The sequence below is a fragment of the Loxodonta africana genome, chromosome 26 (assembly GCF_030014295.1).
Source record: "Loxodonta africana isolate mLoxAfr1 chromosome 26, mLoxAfr1.hap2, whole genome shotgun sequence".
In the NCBI taxonomy this organism is placed as follows: Eukaryota; Metazoa; Chordata; class Mammalia; order Proboscidea; family Elephantidae; genus Loxodonta; species Loxodonta africana.
In genome coordinates, this window is record NC_087367.1 from 27,621,757 (window position 1) to 27,638,031 (window position 16,275).

Consider the following 16,275-nt stretch of genomic DNA (forward strand, 5'->3'; position numbering starts at 1 on the left):
GTTGTGATGTAGTTTGGCAGCCATATGATGATGTGATCACTTTCATGATGAGATTTGTTGTAATGTGATCCCCTCCATGATGGGATCTAGGCTGTCTGGTGGGCTCTTGCTCCTTCTGGACCCTGCAGCTGGCTCCTGTTGGTCTGACTTCCGGTTCTTGGGAATTGAGCTAGCAGCTTACCTGTGGTCTTGACTGCCAATCTTGGGATTCATTGGTCTTTGCAGCCTGTGAGCAAGTGCTCTGCTCTCTGACCTGCCAGTCTTGGGTTTGCCAGCCCCTGCAGCTATGTGAATCAGAAGAAGTCTCCAGTCTGACCTATGGATTTGGGAAGTTTCAGCCTCTACATCCAAGTGAGCCATTTCCTTGATATAAATCTCTTTTTATAGGTTTTTGTACGCTTTACTGGTTTTGCTTCTCTAGCGATCCCAGCCTTAGACAGATGGCGAGACTTCATCTCACATTCTTTGGACATGTTGTCAGGAGGGACCAGTCCCTGGAGAAGGACATTATGCTTAGTAGAGGGTCAGTGAAAAAGAGGAAGAGCCTCAATGAGATGAACTGACACAGTGGCTGCAACAATGGACTCAAGCATAACAACAATTGTAAGGATGACGCTGGACTGGGTAGTTTTTCACTCTGTTATACAGAGGGTTGCTATGAGTCGGAGCTGACTCGACAGCACCTAACAACAACAACAGTCTTTATGGAAGCAGATTGCCACATCTTTCTCCCACAGAGTGGCTGGTGGGTTCAAACCACTGACCTCTCGATTAGCAGCCGAATGCTCTACAGCATGGAATAAAGATAACATTTTATTCTTTAAAAAACTACAACCATAAAAAATTCACAAGACACCTAGTCTTACACTTATAATGTGTAATTAGAAACGATTAGTTCACTTTTGTGTCTACCCTGGTCAAATCAAGCAGAAAACTGAGCAATGAAAAATGTGTGTGCTTGCTTAAATTATGTGAACAATTATCTTAAAAGGCTGCTTCATTTGCTTTTGTAGATCCACTACTTATTTGACTTAAGTGGTTAATTTATTTAGGTATATAACATTTTGATGAGGTCATTCTGATGCAGCAATATTCGTGCATCTCTTCTGATGTCTAGACATTTTGACTTAGAGCTTTAAAAAATCGTAACGTGATGTGTGAAACAGACATCCCCACCCTTGGTCTCACCCCATCCCCGCCCCACTCACTGAAATTTTCCTTCTCTAAAGGTAGAAAAAGCAATTTTACCATCTCCATATGCAAAACTTAGGAGCGAGAAAGCAAATGAAAAGACTAAGACTTGAGAAGGTAATGTTTCAAGGGAGTAGGACACTTGGTAAAGTAGAGGGCCAACGAAAACTAGGGAAACAGTCAATGAGGTGGATCTACACAATAGCTTTAACAATGAATTCCAGCATACCAACAATCCTGAGAATGGTGCAGGACTGGGCAATGTTTTGTCTGTTGTACATAAGGCTGCCATGAGTCGGAGCTGATTGCAGGGCAACTAACAACAACAAAATGCTTCAGCTTAACATTCCTTCTTGTAACACCTTCATTAGTACAAATTTGAGGTGATTTATCTGGCTGGTTTTGTGAAATATTTGGTACCCTTGTCCTAACATTCTTGTGACTGTGTAAAACTTGAGACAAGTATTTATAAGAAATTTATGTTAATAAGCCTACCAGAAAACAAAACATAATGTGTTTTACCAACATTAAATATGCAACTAGGATCAGACACAAAATGTAGTCATTCACAGACACTTATCTCATTCAAATGTAACTCAAGCCTTCAAGTTTCTCTTCTACTGCAAACCCCTCAGAATTGTTTGTATTCATTGCTTTCTACAAATCTGGTTGCACCTCTTTTGACGCCAACTAGTCTTCAGAGGAGTGCCCTGTGAGTCTTCCATAGTGTCAGTCACCTCCTGGGAGTCTGTCACTGTGCTCAAGACAGCTTTTTTTTTTTCTTTTTTAACTAATTCCTGCCTCTACCCCCCAATTCAATGGAAAGTAGAGTTACTTCGTTTTCTTGAAGATTCACAACTTTTTCTCCTTTCTTTCCTTTTTTTTTTTTTCCTGTGTGGGCCAGAGAGAGATTTCTCCTCTCTGCTGAATTTCTTCTCCTCAGAATTAGCCCCTCAAGTGCGTTTCTGAAAATCCAAGTCCTCCAATGACAATAATCTATTTTACTAATTTTATATTATAGTCTAAAAACACAAACCCGTTGCTGTAGAGTTGACTCTGACTCTTAGAGATCCTATAGTATTATAGTCTAGTGAAGAGAATTTAGGAGACCTGGTGGCCCAGCGGTTGAAGTGCTTGGCTGCTAACCAAAAGGTTGGCAGTTCAAACCCAACAGCGTCTCTGCAGGAGAAGGACTCGGTGGTCTGCTTCCATAAAGATTTACAGCCTTGGAAATCCTACGGGGCAGTTCTACCCTGTCCTGTAGGATCATCGCTTTGAGTTGGAATGGACTCGACTGCAGTGGGTTTGGTTTTGGTTTTGGAAGTTAATTTACATTATGGACTGAATTGTGCTTCCCCCCCAAAAAATGTGTTAGAATCCTAACCCCTGTACTTGTGGATATAATCCTGTTTGGAAATAAGATTTCTTTCTGTTATGTTAATGAGACCATATCAGTGTAGGGTGTGTCCTCAACCTAATCACTTCTGAGGTAAAAGGAGCAGCATAGACACAGAGACAAGGAAGCACAGATGGGGGAGGTGGGGATAGATGCCATGTGAAGCTAGCCAAGGAATCAAGGAATGTTGGGGTTCCAGAAGCTGAAAGAGACAAAGCTCTTCCCCCAGGGCTGAGAGAGCCTTCATATATAGCCTGTGCTCTAAACGTAGACATCTAGCCTCTTGAACTCTGAGAATGTAAATTTCTGTTCATTAAAACCACCCACTTGTCATACTTCTGTTACAACAGCACTAGCAAACTAAGATATTTACAAAATTATAGTATAAAATACAGATTTAATCGCATGGTAAAATAGGAGTGATAATTAACCAATTAACAACTCATCAACAATATTACCACATACAGCGTATAAACTAATTTTAAAAGTCTGATATTAACTCCCTTTTAATGAAATCAATACAATAAAAGCAGAGCACATCTGTACAGGGCAATTCTAACAAGGGATTCAACAAACTCACACTTTAAAAAAAAACAATTTTATTGAGTTATAATTTCATGTAATAAAATGAACTTGTTTTTAAGTTTACTGTTTAACAAATGTCTATACCTATATAAGAAGCCCTGGTGGCACAGTGGTTAAAGCGATCAACTGCTATCTGAAAGGTCGGTTGTTTAAAACGTTTTTTACACCTATGTAATCACCATCATGATTAAGTTATAGAATATTTCCTTCACTCCAGAAGTTTCCCTCATGTCCTTTTGCAGTTAATGCCCCAACCCCAACCCACCCTATGCCCCAGGCACCACCAATTTGCTCTCTGCCATCATACATTAGTTTTCAGGACTTTTTAGATTCAAAGGATCTTGGTTAGTAATGAGGCAAAGAATTCAGGGTGTTCTATATATTTATACAATGATTTCAAATCGCATATATCACTATTATGCTTTCAAAATACATATGTAGTATTCATAGTATGAACTTAGAAATATGTTTTGTAAGGCTTTGTGAGGCTCTCTAACATTAACTACAAGTCATTAGAAATCTGTAAGTCGTAATAAATTTATTTAGAAAATTTCTGAACTTAGACATAGAAACACAGAAGCATGTGAAATATGGAAGGAACATAAACAACCTTTAAGTTCACTTTGACCCGGCATGCTGTGACTTAAAACGTAACACAAATCTCAACAACCTCCCTAATCTCTAATCTTGAAGAGAAGATATGTCATTTGGCTACTCTCTAATCTTGCAGAAAAGACGTAGTAGTCTTTGACGTCGCACTGGCCCTTGTCATGTGGAGCCAAGGTGACAAATTCACATATAAACCCTGAATTTCTGCTCACTCACTGAGAGAAGGCAGAGGGAAACACCAAGAGACTGCTGAGACTCTGTCTGCTGCCGCCAGCCTTGGACCCTAGCTTCTAGGGACCCCCGCCAAGTTCCAGCAGTGGCCAAGCCTTCCTCCTGAGATCTCTTGTTAAATGTAAAAGCATGAAGTCTAAAGATTTGGACTCCAGCCATGTAACTAACACTGTAATTGTAATTTCGATTCTCTGGTTCTAAATGAATATTGTGAGGTCTTGCTTGGGTGCCTTGCCATGACTACTTTGAAATAAACTAAATGAGTTTATGTATGTCAAACCTGAGTATCTCTCTATTAATTATCTAAGATAAAATCCTACACAACAAAGGGTCAGTAAATAGAGGCAATGGATAGGCTCTGGGAGACAAAGATATTGGAACATGTACAAGGACCCCAGTGTTAGAGACACAACCTTGGTTTTGCTAGTGTACAAAAAAAATGTCAATTTGGTCAGTCAAAGTTAGAAAGAACTCTACCCTGTAGAAAGATGAATGACAAGGCGAAAAGCCAAAATCACAATCTTCTGAGGAGAAGACATTATAGGGAATATATTACATTCACATTGTTATAGCTCTATTATTCTAATTTTTCTTATAGTCTTAAAGGAGGCAAGAAAAATTCTTTACAATTTTAAAGATCCATATGCATATCCATGTCCTCTTGTTGAAGGAAGAGTTCTCCCTCCTCATTCTATGTTCCTCATTCTTAGTAAGAATGTATAGTGGTAACAGTTGTAGAAGAAAGAGCACATAGAGGATATCATCCCAAGAAGCCTCGACATGTAAAATACTAAAAGCCTTAAAATTAAAAATATATATATTAGATAACTTTTGGTATATTCAGTTGTGCACAATCTTAATTTCAGATAAGAAAATTAAGAATATTTAAAAGCAGGAAATTCAGGCCATTTAGATTGTACATTTGTTGCTATCAATTATAGGATCCTTCAAGGTTAAATTATTGTTGTTGTTGTTAGGTGCTGCTGAGTCAGTAACCTATGTACAACAGTAACCCTATGTACAACAGAACAAAGCACTGCCCGGTCCTCTGCCACCTTCACAATTGTTATGCTTGAGCCCATTGTTGCAGCTACCATGTCAATCTATCTCGTTGAGGGTCTTCCTCTTTTTTGCTGACCTTCTACTTTACCAAACATGAGGTCCTTCTCCAAAGACTAGTCCCTCCTGATAACATGTCTAAAGTACGTGAGACAAAGTCTTGCTATCCTATCTTTTAAGGAACATTCTGGCTGTTCCAAAACAGATTTGTTCATTCTTCTGCCAGTCCATGGTATATTCAATACTCTTTGTCAACACCATAATTCAAAGGCATCTATTCTTCAGTCTTCCTTATTCATTGTCCAGCTTTCACATGCATATGAGACAATTGAAAATACCCTGGCTTGGGTCAGGCACATTGGCCCTCAAGTGACATCTTTGCTTTTTAATACTTTAAAGAGTGCAGTAGATTTGCCCAATGCAGTATGTCGTTTGATTTCTTGACTGGTTAAATTATTAGAACAATTATAATTTAGATAAAAAAAACTACCGCCAGTAATCCTTCTGAGACTAGCATTTGATTATCCAGATCACAGGGCATGTGCTTGGCAGTTTCTTTTCAATCCAGCTATTTTAGTACTTTGTAAGGGTTCTGCTATGGAAAGTCACCTTGGCTCCTTCTATTGGGGGCCCACCACTGTTTCTGTTCAGCCTGGTTCTGCTTGATCAAGGTCCTAATTAAATGCATTGAAACTGAAGGCATAACTATTCACTAAAGATGCATCCCTATCAAACTTGAATAATTAGAATTAAACAATCTTTATTAATAAAGGCTAGGTTAGCCTGAGACCAGAAGAACTAGATGGTGCCCGGCTACAACCGATGACTGCCCTGACAGGGAACACAACAGAGAACCCCTGAGGGAGCAGGAGAGCAGTGGCATGCAGACCCCAAATTCTCATAAAAAGACCAGACTTAATGGTCTGACTGAGACTAGAAGGACCCCAGAGGTCACGGCCCCCAGACCTTTTGTTAGCCCAGGGCAGGAACCATTCCCAAAGCCAACTCTTCAGACAGGGATTGGACTGGACAATGGGACAGAAAAAGATGCTGGTGAAGAATGAACTTCTTGGATCAAGTAGACACTTGAGACTATGTTGGCATCTCTTGCCTGGAGGGGAGATGAATCTGGCTATGTGAGGTATAACAAAGTGAGATAACCTCTTCTTTCCCGCAAGCCTTTGGGAGCTGATGGATTGATCTAAACAGGTAAAACTGGCAGAAAGTCTGAAGTTTTGCTGGTGGAATGTACACGAAATGAGAGAGTGGAGGGAAGGAGCGGGCTGTCTCTTTAGTGGGAGAACGATTAAGAGTATATAGCAAGGTGTTTATAAATTTTTATATGAGAGATTGACTTGATTTGTAAACTTTCACTTAAAGGACAATAAAAATTAAAAAAAAAATAAAGGCTAGGTTGTGGTCTTCAGTTACTTGAAAGTATCTCGATCGTTTCTTTTTGACAGAGATAAAATGGAAAGAACACATTCCTAGTGCGTGAACCCTGAAACTCAAGTTGTAGACAAGGGATGGGAGAGCCTATGTAGAGATGTATATGGGGTTTGGACACACAGATTGAGATGTCTGCATGTTTGCATTTGAGACCACTCAGGATGTGGTCTAGAGACAAAATGGAAAGAATACTACCCTTTCCATTTTTGGCAAGCCAACAACCTTTGTTTAAATTCTTAGGTCAACATATGGATCTCTAAATTCTTTTTCCTTTTGTTTCTTCAGTTTTTCCCTTTCTTCCAATTATTGAATAGTTATTAGCTTAGCTTTTCAAGAAATTTTCATTTATGTACGTTTTCATTGTCTTAGGGTTGCTTTATAATCTTCAGCTTTTGCTAAATACGATGCTTTGACAACCAGATTATTTTCTGGTCTTGTCTCCAGTAGTTTCTTTCTTTTTCCAGTTCTTATATTTCCTGATTAATTATACCCTTAGATAAAGTCTATCTGTTGAATTATCTACTTTTTTGTTATTTAAATTTCTACTGTGGTGTACTACATATGCGCATAATTTAAGTATATTTTCAAACCAGAAAAGTAACTTTTCTCATCTTAAATGATTAATATGAACATAATACTCAAGCACCACAAAGCTCTCTACATTACTCTATATTCCCTTTCTAATTTTGAATCAAGCACTGAAAATTAGTTTTATAGGGTAACATTTCATATCAATTTAGCTAGCATATTTTCATTGGACCTCTAGGCATTGGTAGGAAATAAAAGGTCTGAAATGAACTGATTGTGGTGGACAAACTTGTAGAATCTGGCTATGTGAGGTATAACAAAGTGAGATAACCTCTTCTTTACCACAAGCCTTTGGGAGCTGATGGACTGATCTAAACAGGTAAAACTGGCAGAAAGTCTGAAGTTTTGCTGGATATGTGGCAATGTTTGTGGTTATTGTTCTATGCCATACAGTTGGTTCCCACCCATAGCAGCCCTATGTACAACAGAACTAAACACGGCTCCGTGTCCAAAGTATATGACATGAAGTCTCGCTCTCCTCCATTCTAAGGAGCATTCTGACTGTACTTCCAAGGCAGATTTGTTTGTTCTTCTGGCAGTTCATGGTATATTCAATATTGTTTATCAACACCATAATTCAAAGGCATTGATTCTTCTTTGGTCTTCCTGATTCATTGTCCAGCTTTCACATGCATATGAGACAACTGAAAATACCATGCTTAGGTCAGGCATACCTTAGTCCTCAAAGTTACATCTTTGCTTTTTAACACTTTAAAGAGTCTTTTGCAGCAGATTTGCCCAGTGCAATACATTGCTTGATTTCTTGACTGCTGCTTTCATAGGTGTTGATGAAACCCTCGATAACTTCAATCTTTTCTCCATTTATCATGATGTTGCTTATTGGTCCAGTAGTGAGGACTTTTGTTTTCTTTATGTTGAGGTGCAATCCATACTGATGGCTCTGTGCTTTAAGTTCTCTTCTCTTTCAGCAAGCAAGGTTGTGTCATCTGTATATCACAGGTTGTTAATGAGTTTTCCACTAATCCTGATGCTGCATTCTTCATCGTGTAGTCCAGTTTCTTGGGCTGTTTGCTGAGCACATAGATTGAATAAGTAAGGTGAAAGGATACAACCCTGACGTACACCTTTCTTGACTTTAAACCACAAAGTATCCCCTTTTTCTGTTGGAATGACTGCATCTTTGTATATGCACATGTTTCTCGTGAGCACAATTAAGTATTCTGGAATTCCCATTCTTCACAATGTTATCCACAATTTGTTATGATCCACACAGTCGAACGCCTTTTCGTAGTCAGTAAAACACAGGTAAACATCTTTCTAGTATTTTCTGCTTTCCGCCAAGATCCATCTTACATCAGGGATGGTATCTTTTTTTTTTTTTTAAATAATTTTTATTGAGCTTTAAGTGAACGTTTACAAATCAGGTCAGTCTGTCACATATAAGCTTATATACACCTTACTCCATACTCCCACTTACTCTCCCCCTAATGAGTCAGCCCTTCCATCTTTGTATTCTATGTCCTCTTCTCTGAATCTCACTTGAACTTTTGACAGTTCCCTGTCGATGTATTGTTGAACTGCTTTTAAATGATCTTCAGCAAAATTTTACTTGTGTGTGATATTAATGATATTGGTCAATAATTTCTGCATTCTGTTGGATCGACTTTCTTTGCAATGGGCACAGTCGGTTGGCCAGGAAGCTGTCTTCCAAATTTCTTGACATAGATGAGATGAGTGAGCACTTCCAGTGCTGCATCTCTCTGTTGAACCATCTTATTGGATACTCTGTCAGTTCTCGGAGCCTTGTTTTTCTTCACTGCCTTCAGTGCAGCTTCGACTTCGTTTAGTACCATAGGTTCTTGATCATGTGTTACCTTCTGAAATGTTTGAACGTTGACCAATTCTTTTTGGTACAGTGACAGCGTGTATTCCTTCCATCTTCTTTTGATGCTACCCGCTTTGTTCAGTATTTTACACTGTAGAATTCTTCAACATTGCAACTTGAGGCTTGAATTTTTTCTTCAGTTCTTTCAGCTTGAGAAATGCCAAGTGTGTTCTTCCCTTTTGGTTTTCTAATTCCAGGTCTTTGCACATTTCATTATAACACTTTACTTTGTCTTCTTGAGCTGCCCTTTGAAATTTTCTGTGCAGTTCTTTTACTTCATCATTTCTTCCTTTCACTTTAGCTACTCTATGTTCAAGAGCAAATTTCAGAATCTCTTCTGACATCCACGTAGCAATGTTAAAAAAACCAAACCCATTGCTGTCGACTTGATTCCGACTCATAGCAACTCTTTAGGATAGAGTAGAACTGCCCCATAGAGTTTCCAAGGAGTGCCTGGTATATTTGAACTGCTGACCTTTGTGGTTAGCAACTGTAGCACTTAACTTCTATGCCACCAGGGTTTCTGTAGCAATGTTAGGAAGCTAGAATTTGGCAAATGGCAAATAGTGTTGCTGGGATGTGGGCTATGGTTGTTGTCAGGAAATATGAGGTAAAAGGGTATAAGATGGTAACTAGGAGCTGGATTCTCTAAAAGAGCAGTCTGAGTCAAGTACCAAAGAAGCTAAAGAAAAGGGTGGGTACAGGCACTAGGGCCACAGCCTGGGTGGAACCCAGTGTCCTGTCGGCTGTTCTGGGAGGCTGGAGCAACTTTTAGTCATCACTTATCGCATGGGGAGAGGCTTGTGGAAGGCACTGAATACAAATATTTTTACTTCACAATTTTACCTGGTTAGTTATCCCACCACTTAAACTGTTTTCTGCTATTTCTCTTTCATGTTCACAGTGACTATTTGTAATCTGTAAAGGCACAGATTAGCATTTTGTTCCCTACTACAGTTTCTATTCTCATTGCTCGGTCCTCATAAAGTGGTAAAACCACAGACATATATAATCAGTTTTCTCAGTGACACATTTTGTTGGAGCATTTTTATAGATTGCATTGACTGCCAAGTTTATTATGGGTAAAAACAAAAAAAAAACAAACTCACTGCTGTCGAGTCGATTCTGGACCCCTAGCGACCCTATAGGACAGAGTAGAACTGCCTGATAGAGTTTCCAAGGAGCGCCCGGTGAATTCGAACTGCTGATCTCTTGGTTAAAGCCGTAGCACTTAACCACTACACCACCAGGGTTTCCTTATTATGGGTGTGCAAATATAAATTGATTAAGAAATGATTCAAATCTTGTTTTTGCAATTCAAAGTGTCCAGGGTGACACAAGGTAGTTTGCATTTAATTAAAAGTAAAAAGCATCCTGTGTAGAAAATTCGACTAAAATAAAATTCTGAGATCATAACCCTGTGGCAGTTTATTGCCAAGCAAATGAAAAGGTTGACAGTGCTACATTTGGGTTCTCAGAGTAAGTGAATTTTATTTCCACTCATAGATTCAGACAGACCACATAGGTAAACGGAGATAGAAGTCAAGAAGAAAAAACAAACACACAAACAAAAAAACAATTTTGCCTTAGCTATCTATGTACACACTTCAGACAGTGTGAGTCAACTCAGTATTCTCATAACTTTGTGTGTGGCTACAAACCTAGAGAAAAACAGCTCTTTGATAGGTTTAGAGCATCGCTTTGAGTAACGTTCAGATAGGTAAATGTCAGCTGAACCAGAATATTTTCTCATCAACCCCAAAGGTATTAACTGGTGGCTAATTAGTTCTAAGGAACCAGGGGGTGCAGTGGCTTAAAAATTTGGCTGTTAACCAAAAGGTTGGCAGTTGAAACCCAACAGCCTTCAGTGGGAGAAAGATTTACAGTCTTGGAAACCCTGTAGGATAGTTCTACTCTGTCGTACAGGGTTACTATAAGTCGGAATCCACTCAACAGCAATGGATTTGGGTTAATTAGTTCTAACTCTTGGCCAAGCAGAACTCAGGATTTGCTCCCTTTAAGGTTTCGGAGGAAATAGGGAACAATCTTGCCTGTAATTATCAACAGTTTCTTAGGCTCAATCACAGAAATATTTTGTTTAACATGGGACAAGAGATAACATTAATTGGAATGGGAAATAAGAAAATGTTGGTATTAACATATATTCTTGAGGATGGGTTTCCATGCTGTCAAAAGATGGACAAAGTATACTGGGAAAAATCTTATTTTCCAATTCCAATTTAAGGTTTGTTTTTCTAAAATACCTCCCCTTTCATGGTCAGCTTTGGCCTACGTTGTAAATGAAGTATTTGGTTACTCCAGTCCAAAGATATCACTCTTATCAACTCTTAAGCATTTATTGCCTCTATATAATCAAGTCACCTTAAAATCATACTAATTTTTTATATCATACGAGAGATTTCCTGTTAGTCTTATCACACCCCCCACTACATTGTAAGCCCCTTGTAGGGAGCAGTGTGGATTTGTGGCCCTTACTAAGTGTAAGGCTCTGGTCTAAGTGCTTTGCAAATATTAACTCACATAATTATTAATCTTCATATGTTCCACAGGATGCAGCACAGCACGTAGGAGACATAAAATATTTGTGGAATGAATTTTGTACCATTTGAGCATTTCCCAGAGACTCTGGCTGTTATTCTGGTTGGAATGTTATAAAAGGACCAGGTTACTGTGTTGTTGGTATGTTGTTAGGTGCTGTCAAGTGCTTCAGACTCATAGCTACCCTATGTACAACAGAACGAAACACTGCCCACTCTTGTTCCATCCTTACAATCACTGCTAAGTTGGAGCTTATTGTTGTAGCCACTGTGTCAATCTATCTCATTGAGGTTCTTCCTCTTTTTCACTGACCCTCTACACTGCCAAGCATGATGTCCTTCTCCAATGACTGGTCCCTCCTGATAACATGTCCAAAGTATGTGAGATGCCTTGCTTCTAAGGCTGTACTTCTTCCAAGACAGATTTGTTCATTCTTCTGGCAGTCCACGGTATATTTAATATTCTTTGCCGGCACTGTAATTCAAAGGCATCAATTCTTCAATCTTCCTTTTTCATTGGCCAGCTTTCACATGCGTATGAGTTGATTGAAAATACCATGGCTTGGATCAGGTGCACCTTAGTCCTCAAAGTAACATCTTTGCTTTTCGAAACTTTAAAGAGGTCTTTTGCAGCACGTTTGTCCAATGCAGTATGTCATTTGATGTCTTGACTGCTGCTTCCATGGGTATTGATTCTGAGCCAAGTAAAATGAAATCTTTGACAACTTCAATCTTTTTCTCTCTGTTTATCATGGTGTTGCTTATTGGTCCAGTTGTGAGGATTTTTGTTTTATGTTGAGGTGTAATCCATATGGAAGGCTGCAGTCTTTGATCTTCATCGATAAGTACTCCAAGTCCTCTTTGTTTTCAGCAAGCAATGTTGTGTCATCTGCATACGGCAGGTTTGAATGAGTTAATGAGGGGTTACACTAGGGAGACTTGATGAGATGGATTGACATAAGAATTCAAACATACCAAAGATCACGAAGATGGCTGAGGAACAGCAATGTTTAGCTCTGTTACACGTAAGATGCCATGAATTGGAGGCCACTCAATGGCAACTAACAACAACACTCTAGGGAAACACCTTGGGGCAAAATTGGACACTTCCCCAAACTTCCATCCAGTAGATTCCAATTCATGGCAAGCTGCTGTGTTACAGAGTAGAACTGCTCCATAGGCTTTTCTTGGCTGTAATCTTTACAGAAGCAGATCACCGGGCCTTTCTTCTGGAGCCGGTGGGTGGGTTGAACTGTCAAGCTTTATGTCAGCGGTTGATTGCACCACCCAGGCTGCAACTTAAAGGAATCTTTTATTTTAAACACATTTGAGCCAAATTTCCAGTAAGAGAACAAAGAAGGAAGATATTTCGAAATGACAGTGACTCAACACAGTGAAGGTTGTCCTTTCTATGTATGGCACCAACTGTCAACTCTGAGAAGATGGAGGGAAATGAAAGGCTAGGGAGCTGGGTGGCTGGGACAGAAGACCTCCAAGTAACAGGAGGAAGGGGGTAAGACACGGTATTTGGAGGCGGGGCCGACGGCGAGGAGGGCCGAGCCGGCTGGGGCGGGGCGGGAGCCGTCAGGACCAGACAGCAGGGTGGGGCGGGGCCGGCCGGGGAGGGGCGGGGCCAGACGGGACCTGTCAGGGCGGGGCGGGACCAGTCGGGTCGGGGCCGACGGCGGGGGTGGGCAGGGACGTCGGGGCGGACCGGGGCGGGGCGGGGCGGACCGGGGCGGGGCGGGGCGGGGCGGGGCGGACCGGGGCGGGGCGGGGCGGACCGGGGCGGGGCCGGCGGGGCGGGGCGCGCGGCGGCGCCGGGAGGCGATGGCGGCCGACGGGGACTGGCAGGATTTCTATGAGTTCCAGGAGCCGGCCCGGAGCTTCCGGGACGAGGAGAACTGTAACGCGAGCCCCGAGGCAGGGGCCGGGGCAGGGGCGGGCGGGGGAGGTATCGGCTTCCCCGCGCTGGCCCGCAGCTTGGAGGAGAAGCTGAGCCTGTGTTTCCGGCCGTCGGGCGCGGGGGCCGATCCCCCGCGGGCGGCCGTGCGGCCCATCACGGAGCGCAGCCTCCTGCAGGGGGACGAGTGAGTGCGGCCCCTCCTTCCCCTCCCTCCCTCCCCCGTCGCCAGGTCCGCAGCCTCGGCGGGACTTCGGCGCAGGCTCCTCCCCGCACCCCCTTCCGCCTCCATGGACCAGGAGTCCCCGCCCCCTGCTCTTCCTCCCGCTTCCACTGCGCCTCCGGCCTCTGCAGCCCCTGCGAGCTGGGAGATCAAATCCCGGGTCCCCGCCTCCCACGCGGCCTCGACGCTCCGCCGCTGCCCCTCCGTCCCCTCTTTCATAGAAAGGAAGCCGGTGTTTGGTTTAGAGGGAGCCTCCTTGTACCCAGCCCGTAGTGAGAGACCGTCCCCACTGGGGCACGTGTGTCGCCATTCATTCGGTCAAAGAGCAGTTACTAAGCTCCTGCTAAGTGCCAGGCAGTGCCTCGCGCTAGGAATACAAGATGACTGGACACTGTCTTTCTAAAGTAGGACACAGCCTAGGATGGGAGATTGATTTGAAAACACATGATTCGTATGGTCTGAAAAGTGCTGTAATGGATATGTGCGCAAAATACGGGCGATCTAAAAGATGTGTGGGGGAGAGTCAGGAAAGCCTTCATAAAGAAAGCTGTGAAAACTGGATCCAGGTGAATGTGCAGGAGTTCGCCTGGCAGGTGAAGAAAGGTTTGGCGTTCTGGGCTGATGATATCCCACGTTTAAAAGTACTAAGTGTGAAACAGCACTTATGCCATAGGTATTTATTGGGCCCTGCAGAGTGTCCAGGTAGAGTGCAAGCTGCCGCAGAGGCTAAAAGGAAGGGCTCTGGATATTAATGGCAAGGATCTTACAGTGTGGTGGGGAGGCCAGTGCATAAGCAGTGGGAAGAGCCACCTAAATGCAAAGATAAGAAATTCACAGTGATTTATGAGAGCTGGGGAAGAGGCAACAGCAGAGCTCCTGGAGCACTTTATTTGACCACCCTGACCCCCAGTTATAATGTGGTGGAGTAAAAGTTGTAACTACAAAGCGGCGTTTTACCTCAGAAGATGGTCAAAAGTGAGAGCTCAGAAAGTGAGCATATTGTATATACATGGGGAGAGGAGCTACTGGAGAGGCTGAAGGTAAAATTAACGGAGTGAGGACTGAGGATGTGGGTAGGGATGGTTTTCAGAGCATTGGTGGGGTGGAGAGAGTAGAGATTAGGGAACACAGTCTCTCTCAGAGAGGGAGAAGGATCCATGGCACAGAACGGTGTTCCAGCATGATGGCTTCGGTTTCCTCTGTGAACGAGGAGATAGACCAGGGATGAGGTAGGGAACTTGAGGAGAGTTGGAAACGGGCTTGTAAACAGTGCTAAGCAGTGTATGGCCCAGCTGTACTTGGAGACTATATATATATACTTTTAGTTGTTAAATACATTTTAATTTTTAGAGCAGTTTTAGGTTTACAGAAAGATTATGCAGAATGTTGTTAAAAAAAAAAATTTAAGAATGTTGTTAGGTGCCGGCAAATAGATTTCAACTCATAGTGATCCCATGTGACAAAATACAGCTGCCCCCATAGGGTTTTCTAGGAGCAGATTCCCACTCACACTTTGAACCTCCAAACTTTTGGTTAGCAGCCAAGCACTTAACTGCTACACCACCAGGGTTCCTTATGCAGAAAGTACGGAGTCCAAATACACCCCATAGGCATTGTTTTTTCTATTGTTTCTATCTTGCATTCCTGTGGTATATTTGTTACAGTTGGGGAACCATCACTGATATGTTATTAGCTGAGTCAGTGGTGTTTTGTGGTAGAAATCTCACCTTCCAGGCCAGAGCCTTCAGTTTGATTCCCAGCCAGTGCACCTCCTGTGGACCTACCACCCATCTGCCAGTGGCGGCTTGCTTGTTGCTGTGATGCTGAGCGGGTTTCAGTGGAGCTTCCAGACTAACCCAAATTAGAAAGAAAAGGCCTGGTGATTGATGCCCAGACAGTCACTGGAAACCCTACGGATCACAGCAGTCTAATCTTTAACCCATCATAGAGATGGAGTAGGACCAGGCAACATTTCATTTAGTTTACATTAGGGTTCACTGATTGCATTGTCCAGCCCTATGGGCTTTGACAAATGCGTAATGTCATGTGTCACCATTACAATATCATGCAGAATAGTTTCACTGCCCTAAAAATGCCCTGTGCTCTGCTTATTCATCTTTCCACCCTTCCCCCTGAGCCCTTGGCCACCCCTGATCTTTTCATTGTCTTTCCGTTTTGGCAAAACTGTATGTTTTTACTGATACATCTTCACAGTGTTCTGCCCAGGCAGAGGAGAAAAAAATTTATGATGGATTTTATGCACACAAATATGCATGCTGTCAACAACAAAGATGACAGTTTTGGAATCTATTCCGAAAGAAAAAATAGCTATATATGTGTAGATGTACCTGCCCTGAATCGCTAGAACTCACAACGTATTCTGGATTTTAAAATTTACTACGTATCAAGAGTTAACATACTCAAAACACATCAGTGGTTTGTATGTAGACAATTAGAGGTTCCTGTTTTTGCCTCACAAGTACTGTCTGGAAGCAGTCTGTTTTAAGCCTTTGTTTAGATCACAGGTTGATGTGAAACTTAAAATATTTTGTTACGTTCGAAAACAGTTTTTAGTAGATATATTCCTGGTAGTACACATCCCTCGATTTGGTACATAAGAAATTTCTTTTTCTCTGT

At 41.9% G+C, this 16,275-nt stretch overlaps 1 protein-coding gene across 4 annotated transcripts in view; it reads left to right on the forward strand.

Annotated features, from left to right (window-relative positions):
- The first annotated feature begins 12,939 nt into the window (after window positions 1-12,939).
- FEZ2 (fasciculation and elongation protein zeta 2) overlaps window positions 12,940-16,275 on the forward strand; it is a 59,602-nt gene continuing 56,266 nt past the window's right edge. For 3 of the 4 annotated variants that reach the window (XR_775893.3, XM_010595864.3, XM_010595865.3), the window contains exon 1: window positions 13,336-13,602. Coding sequence is in view for 3 of the 4 variants with exons in the window: in XM_010595864.3 (XP_010594166.2) it covers window positions 13,343-13,602 (260 nt within the window). In the remaining variant the exon portion in view is untranslated. Of the gene's footprint in view, window positions 13,026-13,335; window positions 13,603-16,275 lie in introns of those variants that run through there. The other variant, XM_064277213.1, reaches the window with a different exon arrangement.